This window comes from Balaenoptera borealis (genome assembly GCF_965194805.1).
Source record: "Balaenoptera borealis genome assembly, chromosome: 7".
NCBI classification, from domain to species: Eukaryota; Metazoa; Chordata; class Mammalia; order Artiodactyla; family Balaenopteridae; genus Balaenoptera; species Balaenoptera borealis.
Genome location: NC_138864.1, coordinates 6899478 through 6917563, shown reverse-complemented (window position 1 = coordinate 6917563; position 18086 = coordinate 6899478). Strand labels below are relative to the sequence as shown.

The 18086-nt window shown below is 46.8% G+C and overlaps 1 protein-coding gene across 16 annotated transcripts in view; it reads left to right on the top strand.

The window, feature by feature from the left end:
- The window catches only part of COBL (cordon-bleu WH2 repeat protein), a 273659-nt gene that overhangs the window by 141094 nt on the left and 114479 nt on the right, over positions 1 to 18086 (top strand). For all 16 annotated transcript variants that reach the window (XM_082399294.1, XM_082399296.1, XM_082399286.1 and 13 more), the window contains one exon: positions 13932 to 14114. In XM_082399294.1, the coding sequence (XP_082255420.1) occupies positions 13932 to 14114 (183 nt within the window). The remainder of the gene's footprint in view (positions 1 to 13931; positions 14115 to 18086) is intronic.

The window sequence follows — 18086 nt, the reverse complement described above, 5'->3', positions numbered from 1 at the left end:
AAAATGACTCTACTACCCAAAGTAATCTACAGATTCAATGCAAACCCTATCACACTACCAATGGCATTTTTCACAGAACTATAAGAAAAATTTCACAATCTGTATGGAAACACAAAAGATCCCGAATAGCCAAAGCAATCTTGAGGAAAAAAAACAGAGCTGGAGGAATCAGGCTCCCTGACTTCAGACTATACTACAGAGCTACAGTAATCAAGACAGTATGGTACTGGCACAAAAACAGAAATATAGATCAATGGAACAGGATAGAAAGCCCAGAGATAAATCTATGCACATATGGTCACCTTATTTTTGATAAAGGAGGCAAGAATATACAATGGAGGAAAGACAGCCTCTTCAATAAGTGGTGCTGGGAAAACTGGACAGCTACATGTAAAAGAATGAAATTAGAACACTCCCTGACACCATACACAGAAATAAATTCAAAATGGATTAAAGACCTAAATGTAAGGCTAGACACTAGAAAACTCTTAGAGGAAAACATAGGCAGAACACTCTATGACATAAATCACAGCAAGATCCTTTTTGACCCAGCTCCTGGAGAAATGGAAATAAAAATAAAAATAAACAAATGGGACCTAATGAAACTTAAAAGCTTTTGCACAGCAAAGGAAACCGTAAACAAGACGAAAAGACAACCCTCAGAATGGGAGAAAATATTTGCAAATGAAGCAACTGACAAAGGATTAATCTCCAAAATTTACAAGCAGCTCATGCAGCTCAATATCAAAAAACACAAACAACCCAATCCAAAAATGGGCAGAAGACCTAAATAGACATTTCTCCAAAGAAGATATACAGATTTCCAACAAACACATGAAAGGATGCTCAACATCACTTATTAGAGAAATGCAAATCAAAACTACAGTGATGTATCACCTCACACCAGTCAGAATGGCCATCATCAAAAAATCTACAAACAATAAATGCTGGAGAGGGTGTGGAGAAAAGGGAACCCTCTTGCACTGTTGGTGGGAATGTAAATTGGTACAGCCACTATGGAGAACAGTATGGAGGTTCCTTAAAAAACTAAAAATAGAACTACCATATGACCCAGCAATGCCACTACTGGGCATATACCTTGAGAAAACCATAATTCAAAAAGAGTCATGTACCACAATGTTTATTGCAGCTCTATTTACAATAGCCAGGACATGGAAGCTACCTAAGTGTCCACTGACAGATGAATGGATACAGAAGATGTGGCACATATATACAATGGAATATTACTCAGCCATAAAAAGAAACGAAATTGAGTTATTTGCAGTGAGGTGGATGGACCTAGAGTCTGTCATACAGAGTGAAGTAAGTCAGAAAGAGAAAAACAAATACCATATGCTAACACATATATATAGAATCTAAAGAAAAAAAATGGTTCTGAAAAACCTAGGGGCAGGACAGGAGTAGAGGCGCAGACGTAGAGAATGGACTTGAGGACACGGGGAGTGGGAAGGATAAGCTGGGACGAAGTGAGAGAGTGGCATGGACATATATACACTACCAAATGTAAAATAGATAGCTAGTGGGAAGCAGCCGCATAGCACAGGGAGATCAGCTCGGTGCTTTGTGACCACCTAGAGGAGTGGGATAGGGAGGGTGGGAGGGAGATGCAAGAGGGAGGAGATATGGGGATATATGTATATGTATAGCTGATTCAGTTCATTATACAGCAGAAACTAACACACCATTGTAAAGCAATTATACTCCAATAATGATGTTAAAAAAATATATATTTACTCATAAAGTGAGAGCTAAAACGTAGCCAGAGTGTGGGAGGGTATTGCCTGTGAGGTGAGAGCCTTACTGGAACATGGGGCTTTTGAAGGAAGTGGGATTCGGGAAGGACCCGGCAGCCTGGACACACCAGCTTGTGACCCTGAGGAGGGGAAGGTGCCAGGGGAGCTGCCTGTGACTGACATTAGTGGGGGGAATTGTCCCCCGCCCATGGTGGCGTTCAGAACCCGGGCACTTGCGACCTTGCCGACAATCTTCCAGAGAGGTGCAGACCCTGGCGTTTCACACTGACTCATAGAGGATGAAGGAAACAATGAGCCCCAGGCAGGGAGCCCTCTGGACGATGCCCGGCCCTCAGGCTCAGATACAGGGCATGGGATGCGGGGGCTTGCAGGTGCCTGTTTGATAAAGCGGGATGGCCAGCCCTGCGCAGCCCCGGCCAGGGGACCTGGCATGGGGAATGTAAGGCTTGTCTCAGGGAGTTGGAAAATAATCCAGAAACAGAGGCTGAGGTTTCTGTGTTAAAATCAGAAATGAGGGCTTGAGTATTTACGTGATAATAAATAGATTTTTAATTATATTATTATATAATGTACATTATATAATACATTATCATATATTAGTGTATTATATTAGTACATATTATATATGTTGATGTGTATTATATATTATAGTATATTATATGATATATAATATGCTACAATATATATATTATAATATAATAATACATTATATATTATATATCATACATGTGTGTGAGTGTGTGTACATATTCACACACACACGCACACACACCCTGAATGGGCGATGGGGTGCCGTTGGGTGGAGACCCACTGGAGCTATGGTTCCCTTCAGGATGGGGCGCCGCGGGCGGTCCCGGCGGGGGCACCAGTCACCCAGGGCGTCCTCTGCTGGGCTCTGGAAAGCCCACTCTCCGCACTCACCCCTTGGCCTCCTGTGGGCCTGTTCCTGAGGCACTGCTAGGGGAGCAGATCCCAGGCAGCTGTGGGCCAGAACCAAAGAGGGCAGCTGGGGAGGAGGGCAGGGCTCCTGGGGTAGATGCTCTTCAGAGCCGGGGTGCTGATGGGGGCCCGAGAGGAGAGAGGCTGAACACAGCCTCACAGGTGACAGCGTCTCCGGCCTCAGGAGCAGCTGCATCTGAGAGACAAGGTGAAGGGCAGTGGGGCTCCGGCAGGCAGGTCAGGAGGGGACGTCCGCTTGGGAAGAGCACCCAGACTTCTGCTTAAAGCCGGTGGAGTTGCCTCTTCGAATCCAGCTGGGGAGACGGATGCTAACAGGGGCCCAAGGCGGGCTCTGAGTCCTGAGCGAAGAAAAGAGGAGGGAAGGGGGCTCTCTCCCTTCCCTTCTGGGCCCCCCATCACTCCTGCTGCCCTCCCCCCTGCCCCGCCCCACACGACCCGGGATAGAGAGAGGCAGCCGTGCCCACTGGCCTGTCAGCCCCTAGGTGAGGTGGGCCCAGAGGCGGGGCTGCCCCAGGCTGCGGTTGGGACTCTGCTCTGAGTGGGACGGCCTTTCTCCTCCCCTTCCGAGTACCTCCCGCTGTCAGGCCTGGACAGAAGGCCTGCCCTGCTGGTTTATTGAACAGGCATCCCGCTAGCTCCCCACATGCCACCAGAAAGAGGAGAACATTGCACCTCTCCCAGGGTTGCAAACATAGCAACGGCGAGATCTGCTTCCCAGTTTCCTGATGGGTTGTAGCAACCAAGTTCAGTAACTGTTGTGGTGGTCCGGTGTTCCTCCTGGCTTGTTCACCTGGGACTGGAGAGATTGGACGGAATCCCTCGGATGTCCCTTGGTGTCCCCTCTCTGTTACCTGCTTTCGGGTGGGAAAACTTGCATCTCCCTCCCAGGGCCCCTCTTCTAACCCTCCTCTTCGCCGGGCCTCTGGGCTGGCCCCACCCCTGCAGTCACCATTTTCCTATCCCCTCGTTTTATTTCCAACAAGAGTTAATGTCTTAAAGGGAGAATGCAGAGCGGGCACAGGTCAGAAGAACTGCAGAATCTTGTCCCTAAAAATCAGGCTCACAGGCAAGCGTGGGGCTCCATGAGCAGGTCACAGGAAAACCCGAAGAAACCTGCAAGGCTTTACATGTGAACATCGCAGGTGACCTGCGGCGTGTGTGCCCTGAGGTCCCCTCTCTGTGGCCAGGCTGGCGTGCACTGGATCAGCTGTGTGTCTTGTGGGGCAGTGGAGCCCCAGAGAGGGGTCAGGGGTGGGGTGCTTTGTTAGTTAATAGTAAAGTTGCAAACTTTATGAATGATTTACTTAAAACAGAAGGAGGCTGTTCAAGGGTCCCCTGGAAAAACATTGTCCTTCACTTCCTAATACGCTTTTCTGAGGGAAAGTGTGAGGGGCAGAGATCTCGTGCAGATGCTCCCTGTGGAGGTTTGTCATGCATGGGAACCCCTGCCACCGTGGGGCTGGGGACCAGAAAAAAATGTCGGAGGCTGATGATGTAAGGTCTGTCCTGAGAGAGAAGGAAAAATGGCCACCTCTGCCCCGGGCAGCGTGAGTGGTGTGATGCTTTCGGGGAGGAATCTGCAGCAGTGGCTCTTCACCTTGACTTTCAAAGCAGACGCCTAACAGCCAGCGAGCCCCTGAAAGGACGCCCGGGTCACGATGAGCTAGAAATATGCAAACCCAAACCTCAGTGAGGTGCCGCTTCGCACCCGCTAAGATGGCTATCATTTTTTATGAAAGGAAAATAACAAATAAGTGTTGGCAAGGACGTGGAGAAATCGGAACCTTCCTTCATTGCTAGTGGAAAGGTAAAACGGTGCAGCTGCCGGGGAGAGTGAAGCGTAGACCCGGCAAGTCTGCTCCTAGGTGCCCACAAAACTTGAGGGCAGAGTTTCAAGCCAACACCTGTAGGCAGATGTTCACAGCAGCTCTAGTCACAAAAGCCAAAAGGCGAAAACAACCCGCATGTCCGTCCCCAGATGAATGGGCGAACAGAATGTGGACTCTCCATGGAAGGAAGGACTATTCAGCCATGAGGAGAAAGGATGCTCTGACACAGGCCAAGCACGGAGGAACCTTGACATCTTCACGCCGAGAGAAAGAAGCCAGGCCTGGAAACCACGTGTTGTTTGACTCCGTGCATGCGAAGGAACCAGGACAGTCCATCCAGGGTCAGAAAGCAGGTGGGTGGTTGCCAGGGGAGATGGGATGAGCAGTGGCTACTGAATGGACCCAGGGTTTCCTTTCAGGGGGATAAGAAGTTCCAGAACTAGATGCTGGTGGCTGGACAACACGGGGAAGGTACTTCATGCCTCTGAACTGTACACTTTAAAATGGTTGAAATGGTAAATCTTACGTTACACGTGTTTTGACACAATAATTTTTCTTTTTAAAGAAAAACAACAGATGCCTGGTCCCATCCCATAGTTTCTGCTGAAGTTGGTCTGGGGTGTGGCTGGCCTTTCCCATCTTTAAAAGCTCCGGGGTGCGGGGGAGTCCTGATGTGCGACCAAGTTCTAGAATCTCTGTTCCAGTGCCAGCCTGCCTGGCTCTTCTACTGTCTGGATGTGGCCCCAGGCACCCACTCTCTCTGCCTCAGCTTCCTTCCCTGTGAAAGGGGGTCCTGCGATTACCTACCTCAGAGAGCTGTCACACGATCAGATGGGTTGATGTGTGGAAGCTCAAGGCCCCCTCACATATCTGTTGTTCTGCCTGAGTCTGGGGGTGAGACCCCCTTCTTCAACGGCAGCTCTGGTTCTCTGCTCTTGGCCAGTGTCCAATCAGACTCCCTTCTGGAAGGGGGACCACCCTTCTCTGTTTTGTCCAGGACAATCTTCAAAGTGCTTTTGCCCTGGGCTTCCTTGGTGATCCAGTAGTTAAAACTTCGCCTTCCAATGCAGGGGGTGCGGGTTCAATCCCTGGTCAGGGAGCTAATATCCCACATGCCTCGTGGCCAAAAAACCAAAACTTAAAAAACAGAAGCAATATTGTAACAAATTCAGTAAAGACTTTAAAACTGGTCCCTATCAAAAAAATCTTTGAAAAAAGAATGCTGTTGCCCCATGTTCTTTCCAATTGGGCCTTTTTCCTGGGCCACTTGGATAAGGGTCCCATTTTGGATACTGGAATTTGTGATTGCTGTTCTACAGCACGATGCCTGTAGATAGCAAAGGATGATGGATGTCTTTGCAGGTGAGAGGGGGGTGCTTGGACAGGTGAGAGCTGGTCTCCTCAGCTGAGAGACAATTGAATCACACCTACACTTCCTGCTTCTTAAAAAACCCTCCTATTTTACTTGAAGATGAATTTGCCGGAAGAGAAATCTAATCAGTTTAGTTTCCTCCACCTAATGACTCGGTTACCTAGAGTTAGGGAGAAGCCTTCCTGATCTGATCCAAGAGTTAGAAATCATCTGGTTTCTGGCAGAGAGATTCGTTCTCATTCTAGTTTTGTTTCTATAAGGGGATGAGGCATCTTTTCCGGCAGCCCTGAAACCCGGCCAGTACCAACTGGTAGCCAGGCCCCCATTTCCTTCCCTCATCCAGCCCAGGTATCGATGAAATGCACAGGAGCCGCTTGACATGCGAGGCCTGATGTCCTTTGGAGGAATCCATTGATCTCAACTGTGGCTATGTAGGAAATCTTACTCCTGATGAATTTTAGTAAACGACTTACAGATCAATATTCAAAACCTGCTACGGTACAAATTTTGGGAAATTTCGCACATTTTAAAGGGAAACATTTGTTATGAAGGTTTTATTGTTCGTGTGAATTAGCACCATCTCCCCCCGCCGCCAAAATTGTGCTGAATTGAGTTTGCCTCCGTTGAAATCTCACATAGAACCACAGCAAGCCATCACAGACACACACACACACACACACGTGCGTGGAGCCCTGGCCCCCCTCATTCTCCTGCTCCCCATGCGTTATGCTCACCACCCCCCCACTCACCATCACACCACCTCCCTCAGTGCTCTTCCTCTCCTCTCCTCCTCCACACCCCCTGCAGAGCCTGCACACTGACCCCTGGGGCCCCTGCGCCCTCCCCGTCAGGACCATGGCCTTCCTGGGGCCGGGCATCGCGTGTTCTACATCTTTGAATTACACCAAGGCTTGTTCCCTTTTCATTCACAAGCTTTTCAGAAATTTCTGGCTTTCTAAAATGGTCCTGGTGAAAGTGGCCAATTACGAATAATCAGTATATCCCAAGCATTCCCATCTTCGCTAACAGGTTTTGGTTTTCAGAAGGTCCTACAGCAGAAGGTTCGGACTAATCCAGCTCACCTTCAGTTTCTTCCCTGAGTTTTGTTACAAGAAAGATACTACCAGTTGGATGCCCTGGCACACTTACATTTTCCTGTAAGTTCAGGGGAAATCCTGCCAGTGGAGAAATGATCTGAAATTGTTCTGATGCTTGTAACCATCAGAGAGCTTCTATGACACAGTATTTTGTTGGCCAGATAGCTTCTGCAACTTATCTTCTATAGAAATGCCTTTCCTCAGGCATCCCCCCAAGGCATTTGGCGCGGAGAATGGCCGTTTCCCACTCACATCGCAGAGTAGAAACTAGATTCATAAGTTCCGTTTCTCTGCCCATCACGGGGATTCGTTCTCACGAAGCTGGTGGGCTTCAGCCTCTTGGTTTGCCCTTTACTCTGAATTGACGCCAGATTTCCAGGTCGTGGGAAGACCTGGTGCCCTCTGGCCGAGGGATGCAGCCATGGGTGTGTCCATCAGGAAGGCTGTTCTCCTAGGATAAGAAAAATCAGGCAGAGTACACCCTTGAGGAAGGGACCTTTGCCTGGCCCAGTGTCCAGGAAGGTGCCAGCAGCCGCGGGATGGGAAGCGAAGTTCTCTGCTTTCACATCAGAGGACTTTTGCTAGATCTGGGCTGCTGTGCCCAGCGGATCCCTGTGAGTGTGGGCAGGACAGCGGGGTCCATCCATGCCGCCTGGTTTCTGTCGTGTGGTCCTGCCTTAGATCCCTGCCAAAGCCTGGGTCCGAAGAAAAGGCGATGTGGGTAACAGGTCTGACTGCAGCTTCTCTCCCACTTGATTCTTTGACCAAGAAGGAAGGAAGGAAGGAAGGAAAGAGGGAGGGAGGAAGGAAGGAAGGGAGAAAAGGAAGAAAGGGAGGAGGGAAGGGAGGGAGGGAGAGAGGGAAGAAGAAAGGAAGGAAGGAAGGACAGAAAGGAAAAAGCGAAGCTGTATGAAATCCTTTGAGAAGGGGGCAGTGTGATGGAAGGAGAGGAGGGATGCAGGACAGCTTGGGAACTGACTAGTTGAATCCCATCCCCAGGGGCTCAGGTATCCTGAGGAGCTCAGCTCATTTCCTTGGGCCTCAGTTTTCGTCACTGTTAAAACTCTGAAACCATGCCATCCTAAAAACATCTGGTCTAATTTAGAAGCCTCTGATGCTGAAAGGATGGTTGATGGCTATTTTAGACTGTACTTACTGTAACCAAAATATTTTCCTCAGTATTTAGACCAAAACCTCTACCTGAATTCCTCACCAACCATGTGAAAAGGTCCACTTGATCACGTGATTGGTTCTCACAAGATAAATAGTCTTTTCTTTTTTTGCCAGAATGAACAGTTTTGAGAAATGGGAACAACATAACTCTTCATCCTTACTTTTTATTGGAATCAATGTAAACAGAAAGGTTGCAAGTACAGCATTGACCCATTTGTCTCCGGAAGCCTATTCTAGCCAGTGTTCACAGCTGCCTTGCTGTTTACAGGGACCGATGGCTCCCCTTCGGCTGTGACGTGGATGCTGGTAGAGCCGCCTGGTGCAGACAACATCAGGAGCCCCAGCAGAGGACACACACGGGGCAGCTGGGCTCACGTGGAAGGAGTGATACCCACCTTGGGCGCACTCGGTGTCCTGCCTGGTACTGATCTCTGATCGATGACAAGCAAATGAGTCAAGGAGAGCAGCTGCTCTCTGCAGCGCCAGTGCACCCCAGAATCATTCTAGGGAGACCCAGCGCTCCCGGAGCTTTCCTTGGGGTTATGAGGAGCTGTAACAGCTGTGCCCTCTGCTGGCCCCGCAGAGACCACTGTGCCTGCGGTGACGTTCCCAACGGGTTAGAGTCAGAGCTAATCCAAAGGCCAAGCCCATGGTCACCCACCCAGCCCACTTCCCAGCTCAGCTTCTTGGGAAGCCCCCGGGGTCTGTGCATCTCCCCACAGAGAAGCTCAGGTCGTCTGTGTCAATGAAAACATTGTTGCTGCCCTAACAAAGGGTGTTGCAGCCATCAAGCCATCACATTACAGCTGCCCTGACAGTGAGCCCTGAGGGAACTCAGGATGGAAACAGGGTGCCTGCCATCACACCATCAGCCACTGCAGCCGCCAACCCCCTGCCCCCTGCACTGAAGGTGCACCCTGAGGGGATTCAGGACGAGAAAGCATAGGACACTGGCCCCAGATAGGTGAGGTGCACATCAAAGGGATGGTTTCAGTGAGCCCAGATTCTTGCATCTTCCCGTACATTGATAAGAGCTAAATTCCTTAACTTGAGATGTCTGGTTTTCTTTCATTAACAGTAATCTTTTGATGTTCCGACTACCTGGTCTTTCTTGCAAAAACTCCTATACATCCTGGTTCCCCCCTTGCCTCTTCGAGCAGTCCCTCAGAGCAATCCGAGAGGCTGCATCCCGGGTTTAAGTCCTCAGTGTTGTCCGCTGAATATAACATAATTCTCAACTTTTAGCTTGTGCATTTTTTTTTCAGTCGACATTTGCAAAGTGGCTGCAGTGACAACCAGATAGAAGGAGATCAGGACTTGCTGAGATAACGAGTGCATTTCAAATGGAAACAATCAATTATACATTTTTTCATTTAAAATTTGAGATCTCTGGCAAAATCAACCGTCGCAGGAGATGTTGGTCTCCTCTCAGGCTGGCACCAGATCCTGAAATTGTTTCCTAGCTCTCCACTCCCAGCTGTGTGTGTGAGATGGGATCAAGTTATCATTTTATACTGAATGTAATAAATTCCTGGGCTGTCAGCAGTGATACAGATACACCGAGTTTAGTCCTGTTTCCCATCTCACTAGCCCTCCGGGGACAGCAGAGGAGGTGTACACCCCGCCGTCTGAAGTCCCACGAGCTCTGGGTGGAAAAGGTTGGGTTTGCTTTTTTCCCTTTTCATTATCCATTGCTTTTTCTTAATGATTTATTGGGCTTCACTCACAGGAGAAAAACTCCTGAGAAAATCTGGTGCGACTGTAAGTGCCAGAATCTGTGGATCTTGTTGCCAACCTTTGTAGAAAGGCATGACTCACTCCTCTACCAGAAAAGGGCTTGATATTAAAAAAAAATGTTATTGACCAGTTTGGACAGGAGCAGGAAATGAGATCCCTCCCGCAGATAAGCCGTGGTCTGTCCCCCAGGGAACCTGGCCGCTCTGTAGCAGGGGAGAACCCTGAAACTGGAATAGGAGGGCATGGACTAGCCTGTCTAGACCCCAGGCTACACGGACCGCACTCTTGGTTTACCATTTTGTTTTATGTTGTTGTGAATGAGCATCTTAAAGGACATCCGATACTTAACAGTGTTTTCATCCAAATCACTCTGTGGGTTTTTTTTTCTACATTCTGTGTACAAATTCCAGGAGTGGGGAAAGAAGGAAACAGGAGTTAAACCACAAATATTCTCTGGGCAGCCGAAATGTTTTGGCTTCCCATGGGTTGAAGGTTGAGAAACACTCTTGTGTTTCAGAATTGAGAGGGGCTGGTGGACCAAGATCTAGGGGACCCTGACATTGTGGGGGGGTAGGGGGCGGGGTTAGGGGTGGGGAGAGATGTTTGTGTGTTCTCTAGAGCAGATTTGGCTAAAAAACCTGTTGTGTCAAAATTCACTTCTGTTCCAGAGACACAGATAATGGATCGAGTGCAGCCCATCGCCCGGGATAACAGGTGCCAGGACTTGCAGGGGGACCTGGATGGGTGGCTCTGGGGTCCAACTTTCTGCTGCCCAAGGCCATCTCACTGTGGCCCTGATGAGGTCATTCTTACCAAAAATACTTATCAGAGGAGAAGGAAACCACATAGGGGGGACATCCCTAATGTGACAGAAACATGCTAAGTGCTGACCACAACTTTGAAGTAAATGGAATGCCCCCAATTTTAAAGATGGAGACATTCCTGCCTGTGTGTGCATGGTGGGTACTGGGTCAGCCCCTCACCTCAAGAAGGAGTTGACAATCTCAGATGTCACAGTGCTCTGAGGGCTACAGGATGACAGAGGTAGAACCTGAAATAGATACAAAATGGGTGAGCTGTGAAGTGCTTTTAAGGGAGTGTCCGCACAGAGCTGGGAAAATGCTCAGGGCACTTAAAGGACTGAGGTGAGTTCAGAGTGGTGCAGAGGGGTCCTCCAGGCTCGCACCGTCTTGGTGAGGACTAAAGCAAGTGGGATTGGAAGTTCCCAGTCTAGACAGGGTGGAGGGAGGAAAAGCAATTAGTATCGGGTGTAAAATGCATTGTCACAAACATCTTGTTTATGGGATGCCAAATGGGTCCAGGCACACTCCAGAGATGCGGGCAGTGGGTGGAGTTCTCCGTTGTATTTCACAAGTTTTAACAAACCTCCATGGCATGAGTTTGTACCCCCTTGAATGCGGGGGGGGGGCATTTGAGCGATCCAGCCACCCAGTGCAACACCTCCCCAGCTCCAGACTGGGACCAGTCAAGCCCTTGCTCTGGTTTGCTTCATTTGCTTAATTTTATCATCTGGACCCTGCATCTCTGAGTGAATTTAAGTTCTCGTGTCTCCTTGCGTGTTCATGGTTGCTATGGAGGTAGATGTAAGGCAGAGAAAAGTATTTAAGAGTTCATTTTGCATTGGCTTATTTGCTTAGCAGTGAGTCTAATGTCTGCAGAACTCAAGGATCGGGAGAAACATTGACATTTTTTCTTTACATTTTTCTATGGGAGCCTCGGTAGGGGTCGATGGGTTTTCTGGGTGTTGGGCTATTTCCTGTGGATCCCTCACCTATTCCTTATGGGGGTTCTGCATTTGATGAGCAGGGCATTTGATGGTCAGTGTCTCACAAGGAAGCATGAATTGGCATAAAAAGCAACCTTCAGGGATTGGGTTTTCCTTTGATGTTAATATTTAAGTACAGGAAAATCTGAGTCTCATGGATAAAGAAGATGTGGCACATATATACAATGGAATATTACTCAGCCATAAAAAGAAACGAAATTGAGTTATTTGTAGTGAGGTGGTTGGACCTAGAGTTTGTCATACAGAGTAAAGTAAGTCAGAAAGAGAAAAATACCATATGCTAACACGTATACATGGAATCTAAAAAAAAAAAAAATGGTTATGAAGAACCTAGGGGCAGGACAGGAATAAAGATGCAGATGTAGAGAATGGACTTGAGGACACGGGGAGGGGGAAGGGTAAGCTGGGACGAAGTGAGAGAATGGCATGGACATATATACACTACCAAATGTAAAATAGATAGCTAGTGGGAAGCAGCCACATAGCACAGGGAGATCAGCTCGGTGCTTTGTGACCACCTAGAAGGGTGGGATAGGGAGGGAGGGAGGGAGGGAGACACAAGAGGGAAGAGATATGGGGAGATATATATATATGTATAGCTGATTCACTGTGTTATAAAGCAGAAACTAAGACACCATTGTAAAGCAATTATTTTCCAATAATGATGTTAAAAAATAAAAACCACGTAAAAAAAAAAAAAAAAAAGAAAATCTGAGTCTCAGAAATCCTCTCAGGAAACTGAATGATAGTATAATTGGCAGAACAGAATAGAATTTGAGGCTGAGGGCAGGTAATGTGGGGCTGTTGCTGAATGCGATGAATTTCCTGTCTGTATTTGTTTCAAATATAGTGAACCAATGTTTCAGATGAAAGCTCACCCACAAGTTCATTGTGTGAAACGTGAGGGTAGAGTTCCCCACCCACTCATTTCTGCAAACGTGGACTCAAGGGCCCTCCGGGTACCAGGAGATACTAGGAGCCAGGGACACTGCCATGGGTGCAAACAGGGAATAATCGTCGTCCTCAGGGGGCTCACATTTGCATGATAACTATAATAGCACATATCAGATGCTTACTTTGTGCCTAGCACTCTCTTAAGGCTCTTTCATCTGTCGTAACCCATTCAGTTCCCACGATTTCTTTGTGATGGAGGTGCTGTTATTGACCTCAATTTTACAGGAGATAAACTGAGGCAGAGAGAAGTTAAGAAACCTGTCCAAGGTCACACAGCTTATCAGCGGCAAAGCCAGGAATTGAGTTCAGGCAGTGTGTCCCCCCCATCTGTGGGCTGACCACTACACTGCACTGGCCTCGGTGTGGACTACACCAGGCTGGGACACCAGTGCTGGGGAGGGACGGGACAGGGCAGAGGGCACAGCAGGGCAGGGGGTGGCCTCCATTTCAGTTTTAATTTGGAATTAGACTGCTAGTTCTCTAAATGCCCTTCCTGCACTAACACTCATATGATTCTATTAAGCAGGACCTAGGAGGAAAAACTGGAAAAATATATATGTGCCTTTAGTCTGCTCCCTGGATATAGACCTTGCTCTTTGGGAACAATTAATTAGTGTGTTAGGTTGAATTTATTTTCAGTTGATTAGGGATCTGTCATGAAGTACTGCATTTGGTGGTCACGTAAAGTCTTCACAGCAGGCTGTTTATACTACCCGGCCACTTGTTTGAAACTTCTCAAAGTTAGAAGAAACCTAAGCCCCTCCCTGGCAGCGGGTGAAGTACTTCTCAAGATGGCAAAGACGGGCTTCTTCTCCAGCAGAAATATACTTCTTGATCTGTTCCTTCCTCTTTTCAGCATCTAAGTGCTCACTCTGACGACAGGTTAAAAATTTAAGGAGGTTAATTCACCACTGCAGGTGGGTTGAGGATCTTCCATGATTCTAGCTGGTAAGAATTCCTCTTAGAGGTTTAAAAAGTCTGCTGTTTCCTTCATGATTAGGAAAATAAACCTCACAACCAGGAGGTGTGTCCTGCCATGGGGTCTGTGATCATTTTCCCAGCAGAGTGAAAATAAGAGTTTTGTTCCAGCCATTCAAGCTGTCCATGGAAATGATGATGGGAGAAGTTCAGGTGGGTGGTGGGCACTCGGCTTTCACGTCTGAGCATTCATATGCCGAAAAGCATCTCAGAGTGATCAGGTTTTATGTTCGCCTCTTCCCCCGACAGGGCTGCTTGACGACCCCGAACTCCCCGTCCGTGAATCCCCGTTCCACTACACTGGGTCCATCGCGCTCCCTTGGCAACATCTCAGGGGTGTCGGTCAAGTCAGACCTGAAGAAGCGCCGAGCGCCTCCCCCTCCGTCCCTGCCCCGCGCGGGACCACCCGTGCAAGACAAGACGTCGGAAAAGGTAGGGAGAGGGCGCCGCTCAGGACCAGGGCGCCTGCTGAATGAACCCATGAATTCTCTGGAAGGCGCCTGTGCGCCCTGTCATCCTTCAAGCTTGTGGCTTTAGCAACGAGATGGTTCAGGGTGAAAAGTTACGCTTTATTCAGATGTCAAAGTGAGATGCCGCGTCGCTTCATTTAGGGAAGATGGGAAACTATTTTTATGCCTTCAGCCCTTAAAAGGCTTAGGCTTGTTGATTAACATTTATTTTATCTTTAGCTTTGAAATGTGGGGCACCGTTGCTTAATGAGAAAATTGCAGGCACTGTAAGAAGCCTGGAGTGTGTATAAGATGAGAGTGACACATAATATGATATAGGTGCCAAATAAACCGCGTTCGCAGGACAGCTGAGAAGGTGTTTGCACGTGAAGTGGGTTCCTATGTGACATAACATCTATTTAGGGAGGCCTTGTATCTGCGGAGCCTTCGGAGCAGAGGAATGGCTTTGCACGTGACTGTCCCGTGGTGACCGGGCAGAGCCCGCGTCCCTAGCGGCTGGCCTCGGCTGGCCTCTTACTCTGGGCTTCTTCCTTCATCCGCCTGATGATTGGCCTTGAAACACTATTTGACATCCCAGGCCCTCATTTTCCAGAGGCCAGGACACTCTTTGACAGTTTTTCCAGCTTACAATGTGACACTGAAAAAAATTATTTGAGTGGGATGTGACAGGGATGACACCCAAGGGTGGCCAGGACGGACGATGTGCTCTGCGTGCTTTTAGAAGCCAAGCTCTCCTGGGCAGCAACAGGAGTGTTCCGCAGAGACCCTGAGAAGCGGATCGGCCTGCAGCGTAAGGAGAAGGACCCACTGTTCCTCACTGAGCTGAGATGGTTCCCGACGACTTGTCTGGCAGCTTCCTGGGCAGATACCACCCCACAAATAGGAACATCTATGTGGAGCCCCTTTCAGCCCAGCTCTCCTCCAGCAGGAGCTGACTCTCCTGACACTTTTCTCCTGCTGTGGTGTTGCTTGGCTGGCCCGGGTCTGCTTCACGGGGTCTGTAGCATCACACCCTGCTGGTCTTGAGGCCCGGCCCTTTTGTGCTTATTCATAAACTGACTTTCCTTATAATAAATTAGAAACCACATCTGTACCTTTCAGACGGGAGGCTTGGCCCCTGTATCGTGGTCAGCAGTCACGTTACTGGCTCCGTGGCAGTGTCATGACACCTCACTTCCTTTCCTTTCCAGCCTGGTCATCTGTCTGTCTGTGTATCAGTCTGTCTGTTCATTGGTCACCTTTCTCAGTCCCTCCAGGGGTGTTCCTTATCCCTGGTCTAGAGACACCCCTGTCCCCATCTAACGGTCTTTCCATCCACAGTCCTTGCAGTCTGTCTGAAAAGCCTGTAATGCAACACAGTTTACAAGAAAACTTTTGATTTTTATGTTTTTTAAACAGTTTCTACTACTACTAATTTATTTTGAGTTTTCCATCATATTTTCACTGTCTTTTGATAAAAGAAATGTAGGCACACACCAAACTGGCATTGTTCTGCCATACGCATGCCCAACTAAACAGCTCAGACTCATGAACACAGAGCTGCTTCCCATGGGGGTCTGCAGTGCGTTTCACCCGTTATTTTGTGGGGAGTTAGATTTCGAACTTTCTCATGACACAGAGCATTCTTACAGCATTTAGCAATTTTCAACCACCTACCTCTGGGGGGTGTCTTGTTGCTTTTGATGGGGAGGGGTATTTCTTTAGTGGTGACAAGTGTGAGTTCCAATATCAGTATAATTTAAGCTTTATTTCAATAAGAATTGCATTTGCCTAATGTTATAGAATGTAGATGCTACACTGCATTGGTATTTTTAAAAATTTTATTGAAGTATAGTTGATTTACAATGTTGTGTTTAATTTCTGCTGTATAGCAGTGACTCAGCTTTATATATATATATATATATATATATATATATATATATATATATATATATATATATTCTTTTTCATATTCATTTCCATTATGGTTTATCACAGGATATTGACTATAGTTCTCTGTGCTCTACAGGAGGACCTTGTCGTATGTCCATTCTATGTATAATAGTTTGCGTCTGCTGATCCCAAACTCCCCATCCATCCCTTCCTGACCCCCCACCCCCTTGGCAACCACAAGTCTGTTCTCTATGTCTGTGAATCTGTTTTTATTTTGTAGATAAGTTCATTTGTGTCCTATTTTAGATTTCACATATAAGTGATATCATATGGTATTTGTCTTTCTCTTTCTGACTTACTTTGCTTAGTATGATCATCTCTAGGTCCATCCATGTTGCTGCAAATGGCATTATTTCATTCTTTTTTATGCTGAATAGTATTCCATTGTATATATATACCACATCCTTATCTGTTCATCTGTCGATGGACAGTTAGGTTGCTTCCATGTCTTGGCTATTGTAAACAGTGCTGCAATGAACACTGGGGTGCATGTATCCTTTCGAACCTTGTTTTTCTCCGGACATATGCCCCAAAGTGGGATTGCTGGATCATATGGTAGGTCTATTTTTAGTTTTTTAAGGACCCTCCATGCTGTTCTCCATAGTGGCTGCACCAATTTACATTCCCACCAACAGTGCAAGAGGGTTCCCCCCTTTTCTCCACACCCTCTCTAGCATTTATTGTTTGTAGACTTTTTAATGATGGCCATTCTGACCGGTGTGAGGTGATAGCTCATTGTAGTTTTGATTTGCATTTCGCTAATAGTTAGAGATATTGAGCATCTTTTCTTTTTTTTTTTTTTTTGAGCATCTTTTCATGTGCCTATTGGCCATCTGTACGTCTTCTTTGGAGAAATGTCTATTTAGGTCTTCTGCCCATTTTTCAATTGGGTTGTTTGTTTTTTTGTATTGAATTGTAGGAGCTGTTTGTATATTTTAGAAATTAAGACCTTGTCAGTCGCACCATTTGCAAATATTTTCTCCCAGTTCATAGGTTGTCTTTTCATGTCGTTTATGGTGTCCTTTGCTGTGCTGCATCAGCACTTTAAAAATTCCTTCTATCCAGAGAAGTTATGTTTTTCAGATTTTTATGTGCTTATCCAGAGTGGATAAAGTCGGCTTGAGTGGGAAAATGTATATTAAGTAGAGAATAGGGAATTCGGAATGAAAAATAAATAGTACTGTATACACTGCAGAATGAATAGAGCTCCCTCTGAGGCAGTAAAAGCTTCTTTACTGAAATCCGTTTTATTTGGCACAGAATGAGTGGAGAAATTGACTCACATCAGCCATCTCCTTTTTTAAGAATATGAATGGCATATGGATTAGATTTAAGCATTTGCTATGACCATGCTTTTTTTTTTTTTTTTCTTTCTAAATGAAAGGTATTTTGTTATTTACTAATTTCTGGGAAAGGAACCCAAAAATGTATTGTCGTCGTTGGGGAAGAACGTCAATTCCTTCTTCCTGAACTTCCTCCCATATAAAGATAAGATGTTTGTTTGGAAAGCCTTATTTATATGCAACTGTTACTAACACGAATATCCTGAATCAGGAGGAAAGGATTATTTTCAAGGCTGTGACTAGTTTATAGGAAAATGGGAATGCTTAGATTTTCTTCTTTTAAAAGACTTTTTTCTTATCAACTAGTATTAAAAATTCAGTACAGTAGCCCCTTCCTGTCTATGGGTTTCCCCATCCTCAGATTCAACCAATCATGGATCAAAAAGAGTCAGAAAAAAAAAAATTCCAGAAAATTTCAGAAAGCAAAACTTGAATTTGCTGTTTGCTGGCAACTATCTACATAGCATTTACACTGTATTAAGTATTGTAAGTCACCTAGAGATGATTTAAAGTACACAGGAGAACATGGGTAGATTATGTGCAAATACTGCCCCATTTTATAGAAGGGCCTCAGCATCTGAGGATTTTGGTATCTGAAGGAGTCCTGGAAACATCTCCCACTGAGACTGAGGGGCGACTCTATTTACTTTTTCAGGTCT